We start from the raw sequence: 17,287 nt of genomic DNA, 5'->3' as shown, positions 1-17,287 counted from the left end.
TTGAGGGTATTTTAATACATATCTGTTTCACCGTTTAGAAATGATAGCACTTTATGTTACTAGTCCCCCCATTTGACGAAGTCAAACGTATTCTGACCATTTGACTAATAGTGTATTAACATAGTCAAAAGTTGAGTATTTGGTTGTAAACTCGTTGGTTGTATTTGCAGTTTGTTTTTGGTTATGTTTTGCCCAATAGTAACTGAATGGTGGATGATGACTGGAGTAATTTTCTGTCTAAGTGAGTAGATAACAGGTTTCTGTAGCTGTGCCACTAGAGATCCTGGTTCGAATCCAGGCTCTGTCGTAGCCGGCTGCGACCGGGAGATCCATGGGGCGGCGCACAATTGGCCCAGCGTCGTCCAGGGTAGGGGAGGGAATGGCCGGCAGGGATGTAGTTTGGTTGGTAGAGCATGGCGTTTGCAACGCTAGGGTTGTGGGTTCGATTCCCACGGGGGGCCAGTATGAAAAAAAGTAATAAAAAATAATGTATGCACTCACTAACTGTAAGTCGCTCTGGATAAGAGCGTCTGCTAAATGACTAAAATGTAAATGTTTCTAAACACTACTAAATGAATCCTAATGATGCCATGATTAAGAAAAATCATTAATGAATCATGAATAATAATGAGTGAGAAAGTTACAGAGGCTACAACAAAACATGCTAACCTCTCACCATTACCAATAACAGAGGGGGTATGATCCTTGTTCCTCTGTAACTTTCTCATTCATCATCATTCACGATTCATTCATGATTATTCATAATTATGGTAGCATCCACATGAATGTAGAAGTGTTCAGAAACATATTCTATTCTTACTGACAATACAAGTGAAGTGACTCCAAAATGACAGGACATTATTCACCATTCAGTTTCTATTGGGAAAAACATCATCCAAAACACAACCAAGACAAACTGCAAATGTATTCAACAAGTTTGTAGAATCACAAGCTTGATGTAATCACTGCAGGCAAAGAATATTCAAAGACCAAACACTAAAACACTAAACATTGGACTAAATTAATTTGTCCAAATACTTATTACTTTTTCAAATGGGAGAACTAGATACATTAAGTGCTTTCATTTCTAAACAGTAAAACAGGTATGTATGAATACCCTCAAATAAAAGGTGACATTCTGTACTGTCGCCTAATATGAAACATTATATCTCAAATCCAAAATGCTGGAGCATAGCACCAAATGTAAAACTGTAAACTTCACTGTCCAAACACATATGGTGTGGACTATGTGTGCCTGGTAAACACATGTGGATCTGGTGAACAGTTATCACTTGTTGACCAACTACAGGAATACTGACCTCAGAGTCTCCAGTTTACAGTGGGGATTCCCCATTCCAGCAGAGAGCAGCTTCACTCCTGAATCATTCAGGACATTGTTACTCAGATCCAGCTCTCTCAGGTTTGAGGGGTTTGAACTGAGAGCTGAGGCCAACACTTCACAGGATGTGTCTGTGAGTTTACAGCCAGTGAGTCTGTCAACAGAGTAAATACCATGAGGGACAGGTTGGATTAAAATGTTACATTTAGCTTCCCTGCTTACAGTTACCTCTTCACTAATAATGTGAACACTGTGTATAGATGTCTCAATGCTACAACTTTTCTGATCCGTTTGTATTACAGTTTGTTTAAGAGTTTTCAGCTGATAGAAAGTTTAGTCGGCCAATGAAAATATTGTTGTTCTTACATACAGTAAAGTTTGGTCTGAGGGATAGTCACATGAGTACTTACAGAGCCCGTCAGCCAATAAAAATGCTGCTGTAACTACAATGTGTTTTGATGTGGGATATTTCCATGAATACTTACAGAGCTTTCCTGTAGCCTCTCACAGCTGGGAGCAGTCTCCTACGACCCTCCTCTGATGTCTTGTATACCTTCAGGTCAAACACATCCAGAACCTCCTCTGATATCTGTAGCATGTAGGCCAGCGCTGAACACTGAGAAAGTGTGAGGTTTTTGGATCTCTTCTCTGACCTCAAGTACGCTTGGATTTCCTCCTGTACTGAATGGTCTTTCATCTCTATCAGACAGTGGAAGAGATTGATGCACCTCTCAGGGGAGATGTTCTTCCTCTGCATCACCTTCAGGGAACGGATTGTTTTCTGGACGCTGTCTGGACTGCTTTCTGTCTGTGTCACCAGACCTCGTAGGAGTTTCTGATTGGACTCCAGTGACATGCCATGAAGGAAGCGGACAAAGAGGTCCAGGTGTCCATTCTTGCTCTCCAAGGCTTTATCCACGGTACTCTTCAGCAGCTCATGCAAGGTTAGCTCTTCAGATGCAGCTCTAGACTTTCCCTTGAGGAAGGGCTTCAGTGCATCCATGTTCTTGGTTGTGTAACAATGGTACATGTAGACAGCTGAGAGAAACTCCTGAATGCTCAGATGAACAAAGCAGTACACCACTCTCTGAAATAACACAGACTCTTCTTTACAGATTTGTGTGCACACTCCTGAGTACACTGAGGCTTCTTTGACATCAATGCCACACTCTTTCAGGTCTTCTTCATAGAACATGAGATTACCCTTCTCCAGATTTTCAAACGCCAGCTTCCCCAGCTTCAGAAGAATTTCCTTATCTGACTCCATGAGCTCCTGTTGATCCATCTCATCTCTTCCATGATATTTCTGGTTCTTCAGGCTGGTCTGAATGAGCAGGAAGTGTATTGCCATCTCAGTCAGAGTCGTGGGCATCTCTCTCCTCTTGTCTGTACTCAACATGTGCTCAAGGACTATTGCAGAAATCCAACAGAACACTGGCATGTGGCACATGATGTGGAGGCTCCTTGATGTCTTTATGTGTGAGATGATTCTGCTGGCCAGGTCCTCATCACTGAATCTCTTCCTGAAGTACTCCTCCTTCTGTGGGTCATTGAACCCTCGTACCTCTGTCACCTGGTCAACACACTTAGGGGGGATCTGATTGGTTGCTGCAGGTCGGGAGGTTATCCATAGGAGAGCAGAGGGAAGCAGATTCCCCATGATGAGGTTTGTCAGCAGAACATCGACAGACGATGTCTGGGTGACATCAGACACCTTTTCATTGTGCTGGAAATCCAATGGAAGTCTGCTTTCATCCAAACCATCAAAGATGAACATAGCTTTACAGGCAGTGAGTTTCTTTGCATTGCCTATGTCTAGTTCTGTGTGGAAGCCATTTAAAAGTCTGAGAAGACTGTACTGGAGATCTTTAATCAAGTTCAGCTCCCGGAAAGGAAGCACAAATATGATATCCACACCTTGGTTCGCCTTCTCTTCAGCCCAGTCTAGGATGAACTTCTGCACAGAGACTGTTTTTCCGATGCCAGCGATGCCCTTCGTCAGCACAGTTCTGATGCTTCTCTCTTGGCCTGGTAAGGGTTTAAAGATGTCATTGCAGTGGATTGCTGTGTCATGTGAGGTTGGTGTCCTGGATGCTGTCTCTAGCTGCCACACCTCATGTTCATTGTTAACCCCTTCACTCTCTCCTTCTGTGATGTAGAGCTCTGTGTAAATCCTGTTGAGGGGAGTTTGGTTCCCTGCTATTTCCATGCCTTCTATCACACATTCATACCTCCTTTTCAGACTGTCTTTATGGTTTACTATAGCTCTCTGCAGGCTGTCATCCACTACAAGGGAAGAAGAACAATGGTGTGTATCAGAAACATTCATTGACAGGATGAAAAGTGGGCCTTCCACAACTACAGTAACTTCTATTATCTCATAATATTGTAGTTAACTACTGTAAATCATATTAAGGTCTTGACTTGGCCCACGTGTGCAAGTGGTCTTACTGTTTTCAGAGCCTCGTGTTTTATTGGGTTGACTCAGGTGCTGTAGTACAGGCCGTGTTCTGGATCTCTTTCTACACTGAGGACAGTCATAGTCTCCTGAAGGAGCAGGTTTCTCCCAGTATCTGGTGATGCACTGTCTGCAGAACCTGTGTCCACAGGTGATAGAGACTGGATCCCTCAGCACCTGCTGACACACTGCACACCTGGACTGATCCTCTGGCAGAGTAGACCTTCCACTACAGAGATAAAGGAGAGAGAGATTGTAGATGTTAATACTGATCCTTTAACAGAGTAGACCATCCACTACAGAGATAAAGGAGAGAGAGAGATTGTAGATGTTAATACTGATCCTCTAACATAGTAGACCTTCCACTACAGAGATAAAGGAGAGAGAGATTGTAGATGTTAATACTGTTCATAGACAGCCAGCTGGGAACAGTATACTCTGCTCTCTGAGTGTGGTAGTAGCCTCTGGAAAGGATAACATGTCCACAGTGGTATTACTAAACTATATGAACTCAGAAGGTTGTAGAAACATGTCCACAGTGGTATTACTAAACTATATGAACTCAGGTTGTAGAAATATGTCCACAGTGGTATTACTAAACTATATGAACTCAGAAGGTTGTAGAAACATGTCCACAATGGTATTACTAAACTATATGAACTCAGGTTGTAGAAACATGTCCACAGTGGTATTACTAAACTATATGAACTCAGAAGGTTGTAGAAACATGTCCACAGTGGTATTACTAAACTATATGAACTCAGAAGGTTGTAGAAACATGTCCACAGTGGTATTACTAAACTATATGAACTCAGAAGGTTGTAGCAACATGTCCACAGTGGTATTACTAAACTATATGAACTCAGAAGGTTGTAGAAACATGTCCACAGTGGTATTACTAAACTATATGAACTCAGATTGTAGAAATCTTCAAAAGTATAGAATGTACACACTAAGAAAAGAGGGTTCCGCAAGGGTTCTTTGGGAAGGTGATGGTTCTATGTGGAACCATAATGACTCAAAGAACCCTTCAAGCCATTCAATGGTTCTTTGCAGTTCACAAAAAGGGTTATTTGCGTTTTAGTGATAATTAAAATGTAGAGGCAGTGGCTCATTAGAATATTTTGCGGAGTGGTTTGTTCAAAGCTCTTTTTGTGTAACAGTGAGTGAGTGCCATTGACGTTTATCTAATGTGTTGTGTTCTGCAATGACTGTTAATACACACAGTTTTGTAGGACTATGGCCAGTGACGGTGTCTTGTGAACGACTCACGTATGGCCTTGTGTCAATTGAGAACGGTTGACTAAGTCAGTGGTTCTCAATTCTCTCCTCAGTGATCTAGTGATGTTACGTTTCATACTGAAGCTCCAAGGCATGCGTTGAAATCGCTAAGCAGCTAACTTCGAATCAGTGTTCCGATGAGTGTATCACTTTATCAGAAGTACGTCATCAATGATGTCCGAAGCTTTGTTTAATCACATGCTTTTTCAAACCGTGTGTTGCAAAATGCGAGATCCCACTGATTTCACCGTGGTTCCAATGCTTTCTTCGATTAAGCTGCTTTCAAACACCGACCACTACGGGATATCATACTTATACATTTAGTTAGGATTTTGTACAAGTAATTTCACCTGACTGGTGTCTTAGCTGGTAGAGTAGGGAACTATGGAACATTCCAGGATGTGGGGGTATGAGTTCGAATCCCGTTGAAGAGACACTATTTAGAAAATAGTTTTGCGAAACCACACTTTCTGCACTGTTCAAATCATTTGTTTTATTTAGTATAGTATAAGCTTCTCTCTTAAGCATCCTCAATAATGCCATAGATTCCATTTTTGAAAAATAGTCAACTTGAAGGCAGAAAAATAAGCATGTGTCACGCCCTGACTCTGGGGACTCGTATTTGTTGAGTCAGGGTGTGTATATTCATTGTGGTGATGTTCTATGTTGCATTTTCTATGTTTAGATCTAGTATGTGTAGATCTATGTTGGCCGGTGTGGTTCCCAATCAGAGGCAGCTGTAGCTCGTTGTCTCTGATTGGGGCCCATACTTAGGCAGCCTATTGGCACTAGTGGGTTGTGGGATCTTGTTCCGTGTTATGGTATGGTATGGTATGGTATGGTATGGTATGGTATGGTATGGTATGGTATGGTATGGTATGGTATGGTATGGTATGGTATGGTATGGTATGGTATGGTATGGTATGGTATGGTATGGTATGGTATGGTATGGTATGGTATGTTGTGTTGTGTTGTGCTGTGCTGCCTTGGACTTCACGTTACGTTTGTTTATTGTTTTGTCGTTGTGTTTATTCGTTAATAAACATGTATGCATATCACGCTGCGCCTTGGTCCGTCCCGTCTATAAACGATCGTGACAGAAGATCCCACCAAACGAGGACCAAGCAGCGTGTTCAGGAGCAAATGCCGGGAATTCAACAGGAGGTTACATTAGTAGATGTCCTCCTCGGTTGGGGGAGAAATACGGAGGAGGAGGCCGTCCGTTACCGGAAGGCGATGAAGGAGGATGCCCAGGTAGGAGAGGAGAAACGGCGCCAACAGTGCCGATGACGGAGACCCGAGAGGCAACCCAAGAACATTTTGGGGGGGGGGCACACGGTGTGGACGACGAGGCAGCAGGAGGCCGTTAAAGGGCGGATCTGCAGGTTAGGAGAGGAGGCCACCATGTTACGGAGGCTATTGGTTCAGAGGGAGCAGGAGTTATTCGGTCAGAGGGAGGAGCTACAGGGGGCAAAAAGGAAGAAGGAAGGTGTAGAGGCACGGCGAGAGGAGCTGGTTAGGTAGCAGAAGGAGCGGGGGTTAATAAAGGAACCCAGTCCCGCTCCTCGCACCAAGCAAGTGGTGCGTGTCGCCAGTCCGGTCCGGCCCGTTCCTGCTCCCCGCACTAAGCCAGTGGTGCGTGTTCCCAGTACGGCCTGACCCGTTCCTGCTCCCCGCACTAAGCCAGTGGTGCGTGTTCCCAGTACGGTCCGGCCCGTTCCTGCTCCTTGCATCAAGCCAGTGGTGCGCGTCGCCAGCCCGGTCCGGCCTGTTCCTGTCCCTCGCACCAAACCAGTGGTGCGCGTCGCCAGCCCGGCCCGGCCTGTTCCTGTCCCTCGCACCAAGCCAGTGGTGCCCGTCGCCAGCCCGGTCCGGTCTGTTCCTGTCCGTCGCACCAAGCCAGTGGTGCCCGTCGCCAGCCCGGTCCGGTCTGTTCCTGTCCGTCGCACCAAGCCAGTGGTGCGCGTCGCCAGCCCGGCCCGGCATGTTCATGCCCCTCGCACCAAGCCAGTGGTGCGTGTCGCCGGCCCGGCCCGGCCTGTTCCTGCCCCTCGCACCAAGCCAGTGGTGCGCGTCGCCAGCCCGGCCCGGCCTGTTCCTGTCCCTCGCACCAAGCCAGTGGTGCGCGTCGCCAGCCGGCCCGGCCTGTTCCTGTCCCTCGCACCAAGCCAGTGGTGCGCGTCGCCAGCCCAGCCCGGCCTGTTCCTGTCCCTCGCACCAAACCAGTGGTGCGCGTCGCCAGCCCGGTCCGGCCTGTTCCTGCTCCTCGCACCAAGCCAGTGGTGCGTGTGTCCAGTACGGCACGGCCCGTGCCTGTCCCACCGGTGCCTAATCCAGCTCCGGTTAGCTGCTCAACTCCGGAGCCAGAGAAATCCGCTCCACCGTCGTCGGGTCCAGCTCCGGTCAGCGGCTCCAGTCCAGACCCAGACGTCAGCCCCTCTCCAGGTTCGGGGTCTCCCACACCAGGGTCCAGACAGGGCTTGGTACTTCGTGGGAGGAAGGAGAGGGGAAGCAGCGCGCCGAGGTCCAGACCAGACCAGGGGTGCAACAGGGAGGTGGAGAGTAAGTGGTCGTCACGCCCTGAGCCGGATCCGCCTCCGAGGTGGAATGCCCACCTGGCCCCTACCCTGTTATGTTTATGTTGTGCGGTCGGAGTCCGCACCTTTGGGGGGGGGGGGGGGTACTGTCACGCCCTGACTCTGGGGACTCGTATTTGTTGAGTTAGGGTGTGTATTTTCTGTGTAGTAATTTCTATGTTGCATTTTCTATGTTCAGATCTAGATCGTGTAGATCACTAGTTGGTTGTGGGATCTTGTTCTGTGTTAAGGTATGGTATGGTATGGTATGGTATGGTATGGTATGGTATGGTATGGTATGGTATGGTATGGTATGTTGTGCTGCCTTGGACTTCACGTATCGTTTGTTTATTGTTTTATCGTTGTGTTTATTCGTTAATAAACATGTATGCATATCACGCTGCGCCTGGTTCCGTCCCGTCTATAAACGATCGTGACAGCATGATGTAAAGATGTGAACTGACTGGAGGCTATTAAAGCCAACGACTTACCGCTAAAGAGTTTTGATCAAATCAGTGGAGAAAAAATGACCTTTATCTGATAATCACACATTGCTATTTATTGCTGACCAGCAGATGTCACTAATGTGCATTGTGAATGAATAAAGAAGCTCAGAGCAATTAACCTATTTGACACAATTGGCTGGAAAGCCTCATTAGCAAACTAAGTTTCCTGAAGCAATCACTACAGTGACCCACAGCAGTTTGAGAGCTAGCACATCTGATGCAACTGGTCATGGCAGGTAGCCTAGCGTTAAGAGCCAGTAACTGAAAGGCAGGTAGCCTAGCATTAAGAGCCAGTAACTGAAAGGCAGGTAGCCTAGCGTTAAGAGCCAGTAACTGAAAGGCAGGTAGCCTAGCGTTAAGAGCCAGTAACTGAAAGGCAGGTAGCCTAGCATTAAGAGCCAGTAACTGAAAGGCAGGTAGCCTAGCGTTAAGAGCCAGTAACTGAAAGGCAGGTAGCTTAGCATTAAGAGCCAGTAACTGAAAGGTCGCTGGTTTGAATCCCCGAGCCGACTAGGTGAAAAATCAGCCAATGTGCCCTTGAGCAAGGCACTTCACCCTAATTGCCCTATGTTGCTCTGCATAAGAGCGTCTGCTAAAATGTTAAATATAACACCTATGGAATTTTAACAATATAGTATGGCTAACCAGAATACAAAAAAAAAAACTGTAATGTTCTTCAAAAGGATCTACAAAGAACCTTTGAGATTGAGGAAGGTTCTTTAGTGAACCATTCTCTATAAAGGTTCTATAAAGAACCATAACAAAGGGCTCTTTATAGCCAAAAAAAGGTCTGTAACCATAGCGAACCCTTTTTTGGCACTACATAGAACCTTTAGTTGTTAGTGTGTAACCACTAAATGCATTTAAGAAAAATGATTTGTTGTTACAAACAAACTGCAAATATCAAGGCAGTTGTCATTAAATGTTACAATATGTTTTATTTATTGTGATTTGTGTAGAGCAAAACATTACATTCTATTCAATTATAAAGCCCTTTGTAAAAAAAATACTGCATTACCTAAAATGGTTACTAACCTATAGAAGTATGAGATACCATGCCCGGTCACAGGGATGGAGAACTCCTTCCTTCTGTCACTACAGATTTAGATGGAGAACTCCTTCCTTCTGTCACTACAGATTTAGATGGAGAACTCCTTCCTTCTGTCACTACAGATTTAGATGGAGAACTCCTTCCTTCTGTCACTACAGATTTAGATGGAGAACTCCTTCCTTCTGTCACTACAGATTTAGATGGAGAACTCCTTCCTTCTGTCACTACAGATTTAGATGGAGAACTCCTTCCTTCTGTCACTACAGATTTAGATGGATAACTCCTTCCTTCTGTCACTACAGATTTAGATGGATAACTCCTTCCTTCTGTCACTACAGATTTAGATGGAGAACTCCTTCCTTCTGTCACTACAGATTTAGATGGATAACTCCTTCCTTCTGTCACTACAGATTTAGATGGAGAACTCCTTCCTTCTGTCACTACAGATTTAGATGGAGAACTCCTTCCTTCTGTCACTACAGATTTAGATGGATAACTCCTTCCTTCTGTCACTACAGATTTAGATGGAGAACTCCTTCCTTCTGTCACTACAGATTTAGATGGAGAACTCCTTCCTTCTGTCACTACAGATTTAGATGGATAACTCCTTCCTTCTGTCACTACAGATTTAGATGGAGAACTCCTTCCTTCTGTCACTACAGATTTAGATGGAGAACTCCTTCCTTCTGTCACTACAGATTTAGATGGAGAACTCCTTCCTTCTGTCACTACAGATTTAGATGGAGAACTCCTTCCTTCTGTCACTACAGATTTAGATGGATAACTCCTTCCTTCTGTCACTACAGATTTAGATGGAGAACTCCTTCCTTCTGTCACTACAGATTTAGATGGATAACTCCTTCCTTCTGTCACTACAGATTTAGATGGATAACTCCTTCCTTCTGTCACTACAGATTTAGATGGATAACTCCTTCCTTCTGTCACTACAGATTTAGATGGAGAACTCCTTCCTTCTGTCACTACAGATTTAGATGGAGAACTCCTTCCTTCTGTCACTACAGATTTAGATGGATAACTCCTTCCTTCTGTCACTACAGATTTAGATGGAGAACTCCTTCCTTCTGTCACTACAGATTTAGATGGAGAACTCCTTCCTTCTGTCACTACAGATTTAGATGGAGAACTCCTTCCTTCTGTCACTACAGATTTGGGTAAAACAGCTTTTCATTTCTTTGCACCTCACTTATGGAACAATCTTCAAAATACCGTCCAGTTTGATGCATGGGGGCCTTTTGGTCCATTCATATTGTTAGTAGAGGACCTCTTCACTGAGGAATGTGGTTGTTTTTTATTATGTTTTTTTTTTATCATGGGGTTTTTTATCATGTTTTTTTTTGTATTTTTCTTTTTGTGTTTCCTGCCTTGATTGTAGCATCTGTCTCTCTAACTTGTATTGTGTAATTGCTGTAATTCATTTTATTGTGTAATTTCTGTAATTACTTTTGTGTAATTGCTGTATTTCCTTGTATTGTGTAATTGCTGTAATTACTTTGATTGTGTAATTGCTGAAATTACTTGTAGTGTAATTGCTGTAATTACTTTTATTGTGTAATTGCTGTAATTACTTTTATTGTGTTCTTGCTTGGTCTTGTCATGCAGGTCTCCATTTAAACAGACCTTGGTCTCAATCAGACTACCTTGCCTTAAATAAAGGTTAAAAGGTGCAATATGTAACTTTTTGGGTGACCCGACCAAATTCATATAGAAATGTAAGATCTGGCATTCAAAGCAAGTCTAGGAAGCGGTAGATCTGTTCTATGTGAGCTATTTCTTTGCTTCCCGGTCTTAAGTTTCGGTTTTGCGTCTTTTAATTTCGGTTTTGTACACCAGTTGAAAATACAATATTTTTGTTTATGGAAAATATATTTCATATCGGTTTTGATGATACAATGATTCTCTACACTATACTTGCTTGTTTTGTCACATAAACTGAAATAACGTGAACAATTAGAATTTTAGCAACCAGCAACTGGCAGGAATAAATAAACCACTATGAAACAACATGTTAAAATATACACTGAGTGGACAAAACACACAAAGCCCCCTCCTGCTTTACAGTATATACTCAGATACACAAAATACAGGTAAAAGTCAGTAAATTAGAATATTTTGAAAAACTTGATTTATTTCAGTAATTGCATTCAAAAGGTGTAACTTGTACATTATATTTATTCATTGCACACAGACTGATGCATTCAAATGTTTATTTCATTTAATTTTGATGATTTGAAGTGGCAACAAATGAACATCCAAAATTCCGTGTGTCACAAAATTAGAATATTGTGTAAGGGTTACATTTTGAAGACACCTGGTGCCACAAACTAATCAGCTGATTAACTCAAAACACCTGCAAAGGGCTTTAAATGGTCTCTCAGTCCAGTTCTGAAGCCTACACAAACATGGGGAAGACTTCAGATTTGACAGCTGTCCAAAAGGCGACCATCGACACATTGCACAAGGAGGGAAAGACACAAAAGGTTATTGCAGAAGAGGCTGGCTGTTCTCAGAGCTCTGTGTCCAAACACATTAATAGAGAGGCAAAGGGAAGGAAAAACTGTGGTCAGAAAAAGTGTACAAGCGATAGGGATCACCGCGCCCTAGTCAAGATTGTGAAAAAAAACCCATTCAAAAATGTGGGGGAGATTCACAAGGAGTGGACAGCTGCTGGAGTCAGGGCTTCAAGATCCACCACCAAGAGACGCTTGAAAGACATGGGTTTCAACTGCCGCATACCTCGTGTCAAGCCACTGTTGACCAAGAAACAGCGCGAAAAGCGTCTCACCTGGGCTAAGGAAAAAAAGAGCTGGACTGCTGCTGAGTGGTCTAAAGTCATGTTTTCTGACGAAAGCAAATTTTGCATTTCCTTTGGAAATCGAGGTCCCAGAGTCTGGAGGAAGACAGGAGAGGCACAGGATCCACGTTGCCTGAAGTCTAGTGTAAAGTTTCCACCATCAGTGATGGTTTGGGGTGCCATGTCATCTGCTGGTGTCGGTCCACTCTGTTTCCTGAGATCCAGGGTCAACGCAGCCGTCTACCAGCAAGTTTTAGAGCACTTCATGCTTCCTGCTGCTGACCTGCTCTATGGAGATGGAGATTTCAGGTTCCAACAGGACTTGGCGCCTGCACACAGCGCAAAATCTACCCGTGCCTGGTTTACGGACCATGGTATTTCTGTTCTAAATTGGCCAGCCAACTCCCCTGACCTTAGCCCCATAGAAAATCTGTGGGGTATTGTGAAAAGGAAGATGCAGAATGCCAGACCCAACAACGCAGAAGAGTTGAAGGCCACTATCAGAGCAACCTGGGCTCTCATAACACCTGAGCAGTGCCAGAAACTCATCGACTCCATGCCACGCCGCATTAATGCAGTAATTGAGGCAAAAGGAGCTCCAACCAAGTATTGAGTATTGTACATGCTCATATTTTTCATTTTCATACTTTTCAGTTGGCCAACATTTCTAAAAAATCCCTTTTTTGTATTAGCCTTAAGTAATATTCTAATTTTGTGACACACGGAATTTTGGATTTTCATTTGTTGCCACTTCAAATCATCAAAATTAAATGAAATAAACATTTGAATGCATCAGTCTGTGTGCAATGAATAAATATAATGTACAAGTTACACCTTTTGAATGCAATTACTGAAATAAATCAAGTTTTTCAAAATATTCTAATTTACTGACTTTTACCTGTACATACAGTGGGGAGAACAAGTATATGATACACTGCCGATTTTGCAGGTTTTCCTACTTACAAAGCATGTAGAGGTCTGTAATTTTTATCATAGGTACACTTCAACTGTGAGAAAATCACATTGTATGATTTTTAAGTAATTAATTTGCATTTTATTGCATGACATAAGTATTTGATACATCAGAAAAGCAGAACTTAATATTTGGTACAGAAACCTTTGTTTGCAATTACAGAGATCATACGTTTCCTGTAGGTCTTGACCAGGTTTGCACACACTGCAGCAGGGATTTTGGCCCACTCCTCCATACAGACCTTCTCCAGATCCTTCAGGTTTCGGGGCTGTCGCTGGGCAATACGGACTTTCAGCTCCCTCAAAAGATTTTCTATTGGGTTCAGGTCTGGAGACTGGCTAGGCCACTCCAGGACCTTGAGATGCTTCTTACGGAGCCACTCCTTAGTTGCCCTGGCTGTGTGTTTCGGGTCGTTGTCATGCTGGAAGACCCAGCCATGACCCATCTTCAATGCTCTTACTGAGGGAATGAGGTTGTTGGCCAAGATCTCGCGATACATGGCCCCATCCATCCTCCCCTCAATACGGTGCAGTCGTCCTGTCCCCTTTGCAGAAAAGCATCCCCAAAGAATGATGTTTCCACCTCCATGCTTCACGGTTGGGATGGTGTTCTTGGGGTTATACTCATCCTTCTTCTTCCTCCAAACATGGCGAGTGGAGTTTAGACCAAAAAGCTCTATTTTTGTCTCATCAGACCACATGACCTTCTCCCATTCCTCCTCTGGATCATCCAGATGGTCATTGGCAAACTTCAGTCTCATCAGACCACATGACCTTCTCCCATTCCTCCTCTGGATCATCCAGATGGTCATTGGCAAACTTCAGTCGGGCCTGGACATGCGCTGGCTTGAGCAGGGGGACCTTGCGTGCGCTGCAGGATTTTAATCCATGACGGCGTAGTGTGTTACTAATGGTTTTCTTTGAGACTGTGGTCCCAGCTCTTTTCAGGTCATTGAACAGGTCCTGCCTTGTAGTTCTGGGCTGATCCCTCACCTTCCTCATGATCATTGATGCCCCACGAGGTGAGATCTTGCATGGAGCCCCAGACCGAGGGTGATTGACCGTCATCTTGAACTTCTTCCATTTTCTAATAATTGCGCCAACAGTTGTTGCCTTCTCACCAAGCTGCTTGCCTATTGTCCTGTAGCCCATCCCAGCCTTGTGCAGGTCTACAATTTTATCCCTGATGTCCTTACACAGCTCTCTGGTCTTGGCCATTGTGGAGAGGTTGGAGTCTGTTTGATTGAGTGTGTGGACAGGTGTCTTTTATACAGGTAACGAGTTCAAACAGGTGCAGTTAATACAGGTAATGAGTGGAGAACAGGAGGGCTTCTTAAAGAAAAACTAACAGGTCTGTGAGAGCCGGAATTCTTACTGGTTGGTAGGTGATCAAATACTTATGTCATGCAATAAAATGCAAATTAATTATTTAAAAATCATACAATGTGATTTCCTGGATTTTTGTTTTAGATTCCGTCTCTCACAGTTGAAGTGTACCTATGATAAAAATTACAGACCTCTACATGCTTTGTAAGTAGGAACACCTGCAAAATCGGCAGTGTATCAAATACTTGTTCTCCCCACTGTATTTGTTCAGATCTTGAAGATTCTCCTCTTCAATAGTAATATAATCAATTCTTCCAGTAACTTACCTAGGGTCAAAGGTCACTGGTCCATCACTAAAATGTATAGGACGATGCATAGAGAAGTCACTCTTCATGGACAGATGACTGGGTACTGGAGAGACTGATCTCCGAATTTGGTTGGAGATTCTGGAAAACATAATAAATCCCCATGAAACTACATTATAAAATATATAAAAACTATATTTCAAGAGATAAAATACATTACATGAAGCAATAAAATATATGCCATTATATAAAGCAAAAAACATACACTGAGTATACAAAACATTAAGAACACCTTCCTAATATTGAGTTGCACCTCCCCTCTCTTTTGCCCTCAGAACAGCCTCAACTCGTCGGGGCATGGACTCTACAAGGTGCCGAAAGCGTCCCACAGGAATGCTGGCCCATGTTGACTCCAATGCGTCCCACAGTTGTGTCAAAATGGCTGGATGTCCTTTGGGTAGTGGACCACTCTTGATACACACAGGAAACTTTTGAGCGTGAACAACCCAGCAGCGTTGCAGTTCTTGACAAAAACCTGTGTGCCTGGTACCTACTACCATACCCCGTTCAAAGACACTTAAATATTTTGTCTTGCCTATTCACCATCTGAATGGCACATTTACACAATCCATGTCTCAATTGTCTCAAGGCTTAAAAATCCTTCATTAACCTGTCTCCTCCCCTTCATCTACACTGATTGAAGTTGATTTAACAAGTTACATAAATAAGAGATCATATCTTTCACCTGGATTCACCTTATCAATCTATGTCATGGAAAAAGCAGGTGTTCATAATGTTTTGTACACTCAGTGTATTAAAATATATGACATAAACAACTAATTATAAGCAGATGCTTTACAGTATATACTCAGATACACAAAATACATCTGGTTTCAGATCTTGAAGATTCTCATCTTCAATAGTAATATGATACATTTTTACCTAGGGTCAAAGGTCACTGGTCCATCACTAAAATGTATATGACGATGCATAGAGAAGTCACTCTTCATGGACAGATGACTGGGTACTGGAGAGACTGATCTCCAAATTTGGTTGGAGATTCTGGAAAACATAATAAATCCCCATGAAACTACATTATAAAATATATAAAAACTATATTTCAAGAGATAAAATACATTACATGAAGCAATAAAATATATGCCATTACATAAAGCAAAAAACATACACTGAGTGTACAAAACATTAAGAACACCTTCCTAATATTGAGTTGCACCTCCCCTCTCTTTTGCCCTCAGAACAGCCTCAACTCCTCGGGGCATGGACTCTACAAGGTGTCGAAAGCGTCCCACAGGGATGCTGGCCCATGTTGACGCCAATGCGTCCCACAGTTGTGTCAAAATGGCTGGATGTCCTTTGGGTAGTGGACCATTCTTGATACATACAGGAAAATTTTGAGCGTGAAAAACCCAGCAGCGTTGCAGTTCTTGACAAAAACCTTTGTGCCTGGTACCTACTACCATACCCCGTTCAAAGACACTTCAATATTTTGTCTTGCCTATTCACCATCTGAATGGCACATTTACACAATCCATGTCTCAATTGTCTCAAGGCTTAAAAATCATTCATTAACCTCTCTCCTCCCCTTCATCTCCACTGATTGAAGTTGATTTAACAACTTACATAAATAAGAGATCATATCTGTCACCTGGATTCACCTTATCAATCTATGTCATGGAAAAAGCAGGTGTTCATAATGTTTTCTACACTCAGTGTATTAAAATATATGACATAGACAACTAATTATAAGCAGATGCTTTACAGTATACAGTGGGGAAAAAAAGTATTTAGTCAGCCACCAATTGTGCAAGTTCTCCCACTTAAAAAGATGAGAGAGGCCTGTAATTTTCATCACAGGTAGACGTCAACTATGACAGACAAATTGAGGATAAAAAATCCAGAAAATCACATTGTAGGATTTTTAAGGAATTTATTTGCAAATTATGGTGGAAAATAAGTATTTGGTCACCTTCAAAGAAGCAAGATTGCTGGCTCTCACAGACCTGTAACTTCTTCTTTAAGAGGCTCCTCTGTCCTCCACTCGTTACCTGTATTAATGGCACCTGTTTGAACTTGTTAACAGTATAAAAGACACCTGTCCACAACCTCAAACAGTCACACTCCAAACTCCACTATGGCCAAGACCAAAGAGCTGTCAAAGGACACCAGAAACAAAATTGTAGACCTGCACCAGGCTGGGAAGACTGAATCTGCAATAGGTAAGCAGCTTGGTTTGAAAAATCAACTGTGGGAGCAATTATTAGGAAATGGAAGACATACAAGACCACTGATAATCTCCCTCGATCTGGGGCTCCACGCAAGATCTCACCCCGTGGGGTCAAAATGATCACAAGAACGGTGAGCAAAAATCCCAGAACCACACGGGGGGACCTAGTGAATGACCTGCAGAGAGCTGGGACCAAAGTAACAAAGCCTACCATCAGTAACACACTACGCCGCCAGGGACTCAAATCCTGCAGTGCCAGACGTGTCCCCCTGCTTAAGCCAGTACATGTCCAGGCCCGTCTGAAGTTTGCTAGAGTGCATTTGGATGATCCAGAAGAGGATTGGGAGAATGTCATATGGTCAGATGAAACCAAAATAGAAAGTTTTGGTAAAAACTCAACTCGTCGTGTTTGGAGG

At 43.4% G+C, this 17,287-nt stretch overlaps 1 protein-coding gene across 1 annotated transcript; it reads right to left on the bottom strand.

Annotated features, from left to right (window-relative positions):
• Window positions 1–1,303: 1,303 nt before the first annotated feature.
• On the bottom strand, window positions 1,304–15,643 carry LOC311121179 (NLR family CARD domain-containing protein 3-like; the record flags this gene model as incomplete). The annotated part of the gene is made up of 5 exons (XM_084195701.1): window positions 15,569–15,643; window positions 14,648–14,767; window positions 3,791–4,026; window positions 1,825–3,625; window positions 1,304–1,493 (listed from the first exon to the last, which is right to left on the bottom strand). The coding sequence occupies exons 1-5, from the start codon at window positions 15,634–15,636 to the stop codon at window positions 1,304–1,306; spliced, it is 2,415 nt and encodes an 804-aa protein (XP_084051827.1). The 5' UTR covers window positions 15,637–15,643.
• Window positions 15,644–17,287: the final 1,644 nt, after the last annotated feature.

This window comes from Coregonus lavaretus (assembly GCF_964263955.1).
Source record: "Coregonus lavaretus genome assembly, contig: HAP1_SCAFFOLD_1683, whole genome shotgun sequence".
In the NCBI taxonomy this organism is placed as follows: Eukaryota; Metazoa; Chordata; class Actinopteri; order Salmoniformes; family Salmonidae; genus Coregonus; species Coregonus lavaretus.
The sequence above is the reverse complement of the archived record's forward strand: the minus strand, read 5'-3'. Positions and strand labels throughout refer to the sequence as shown.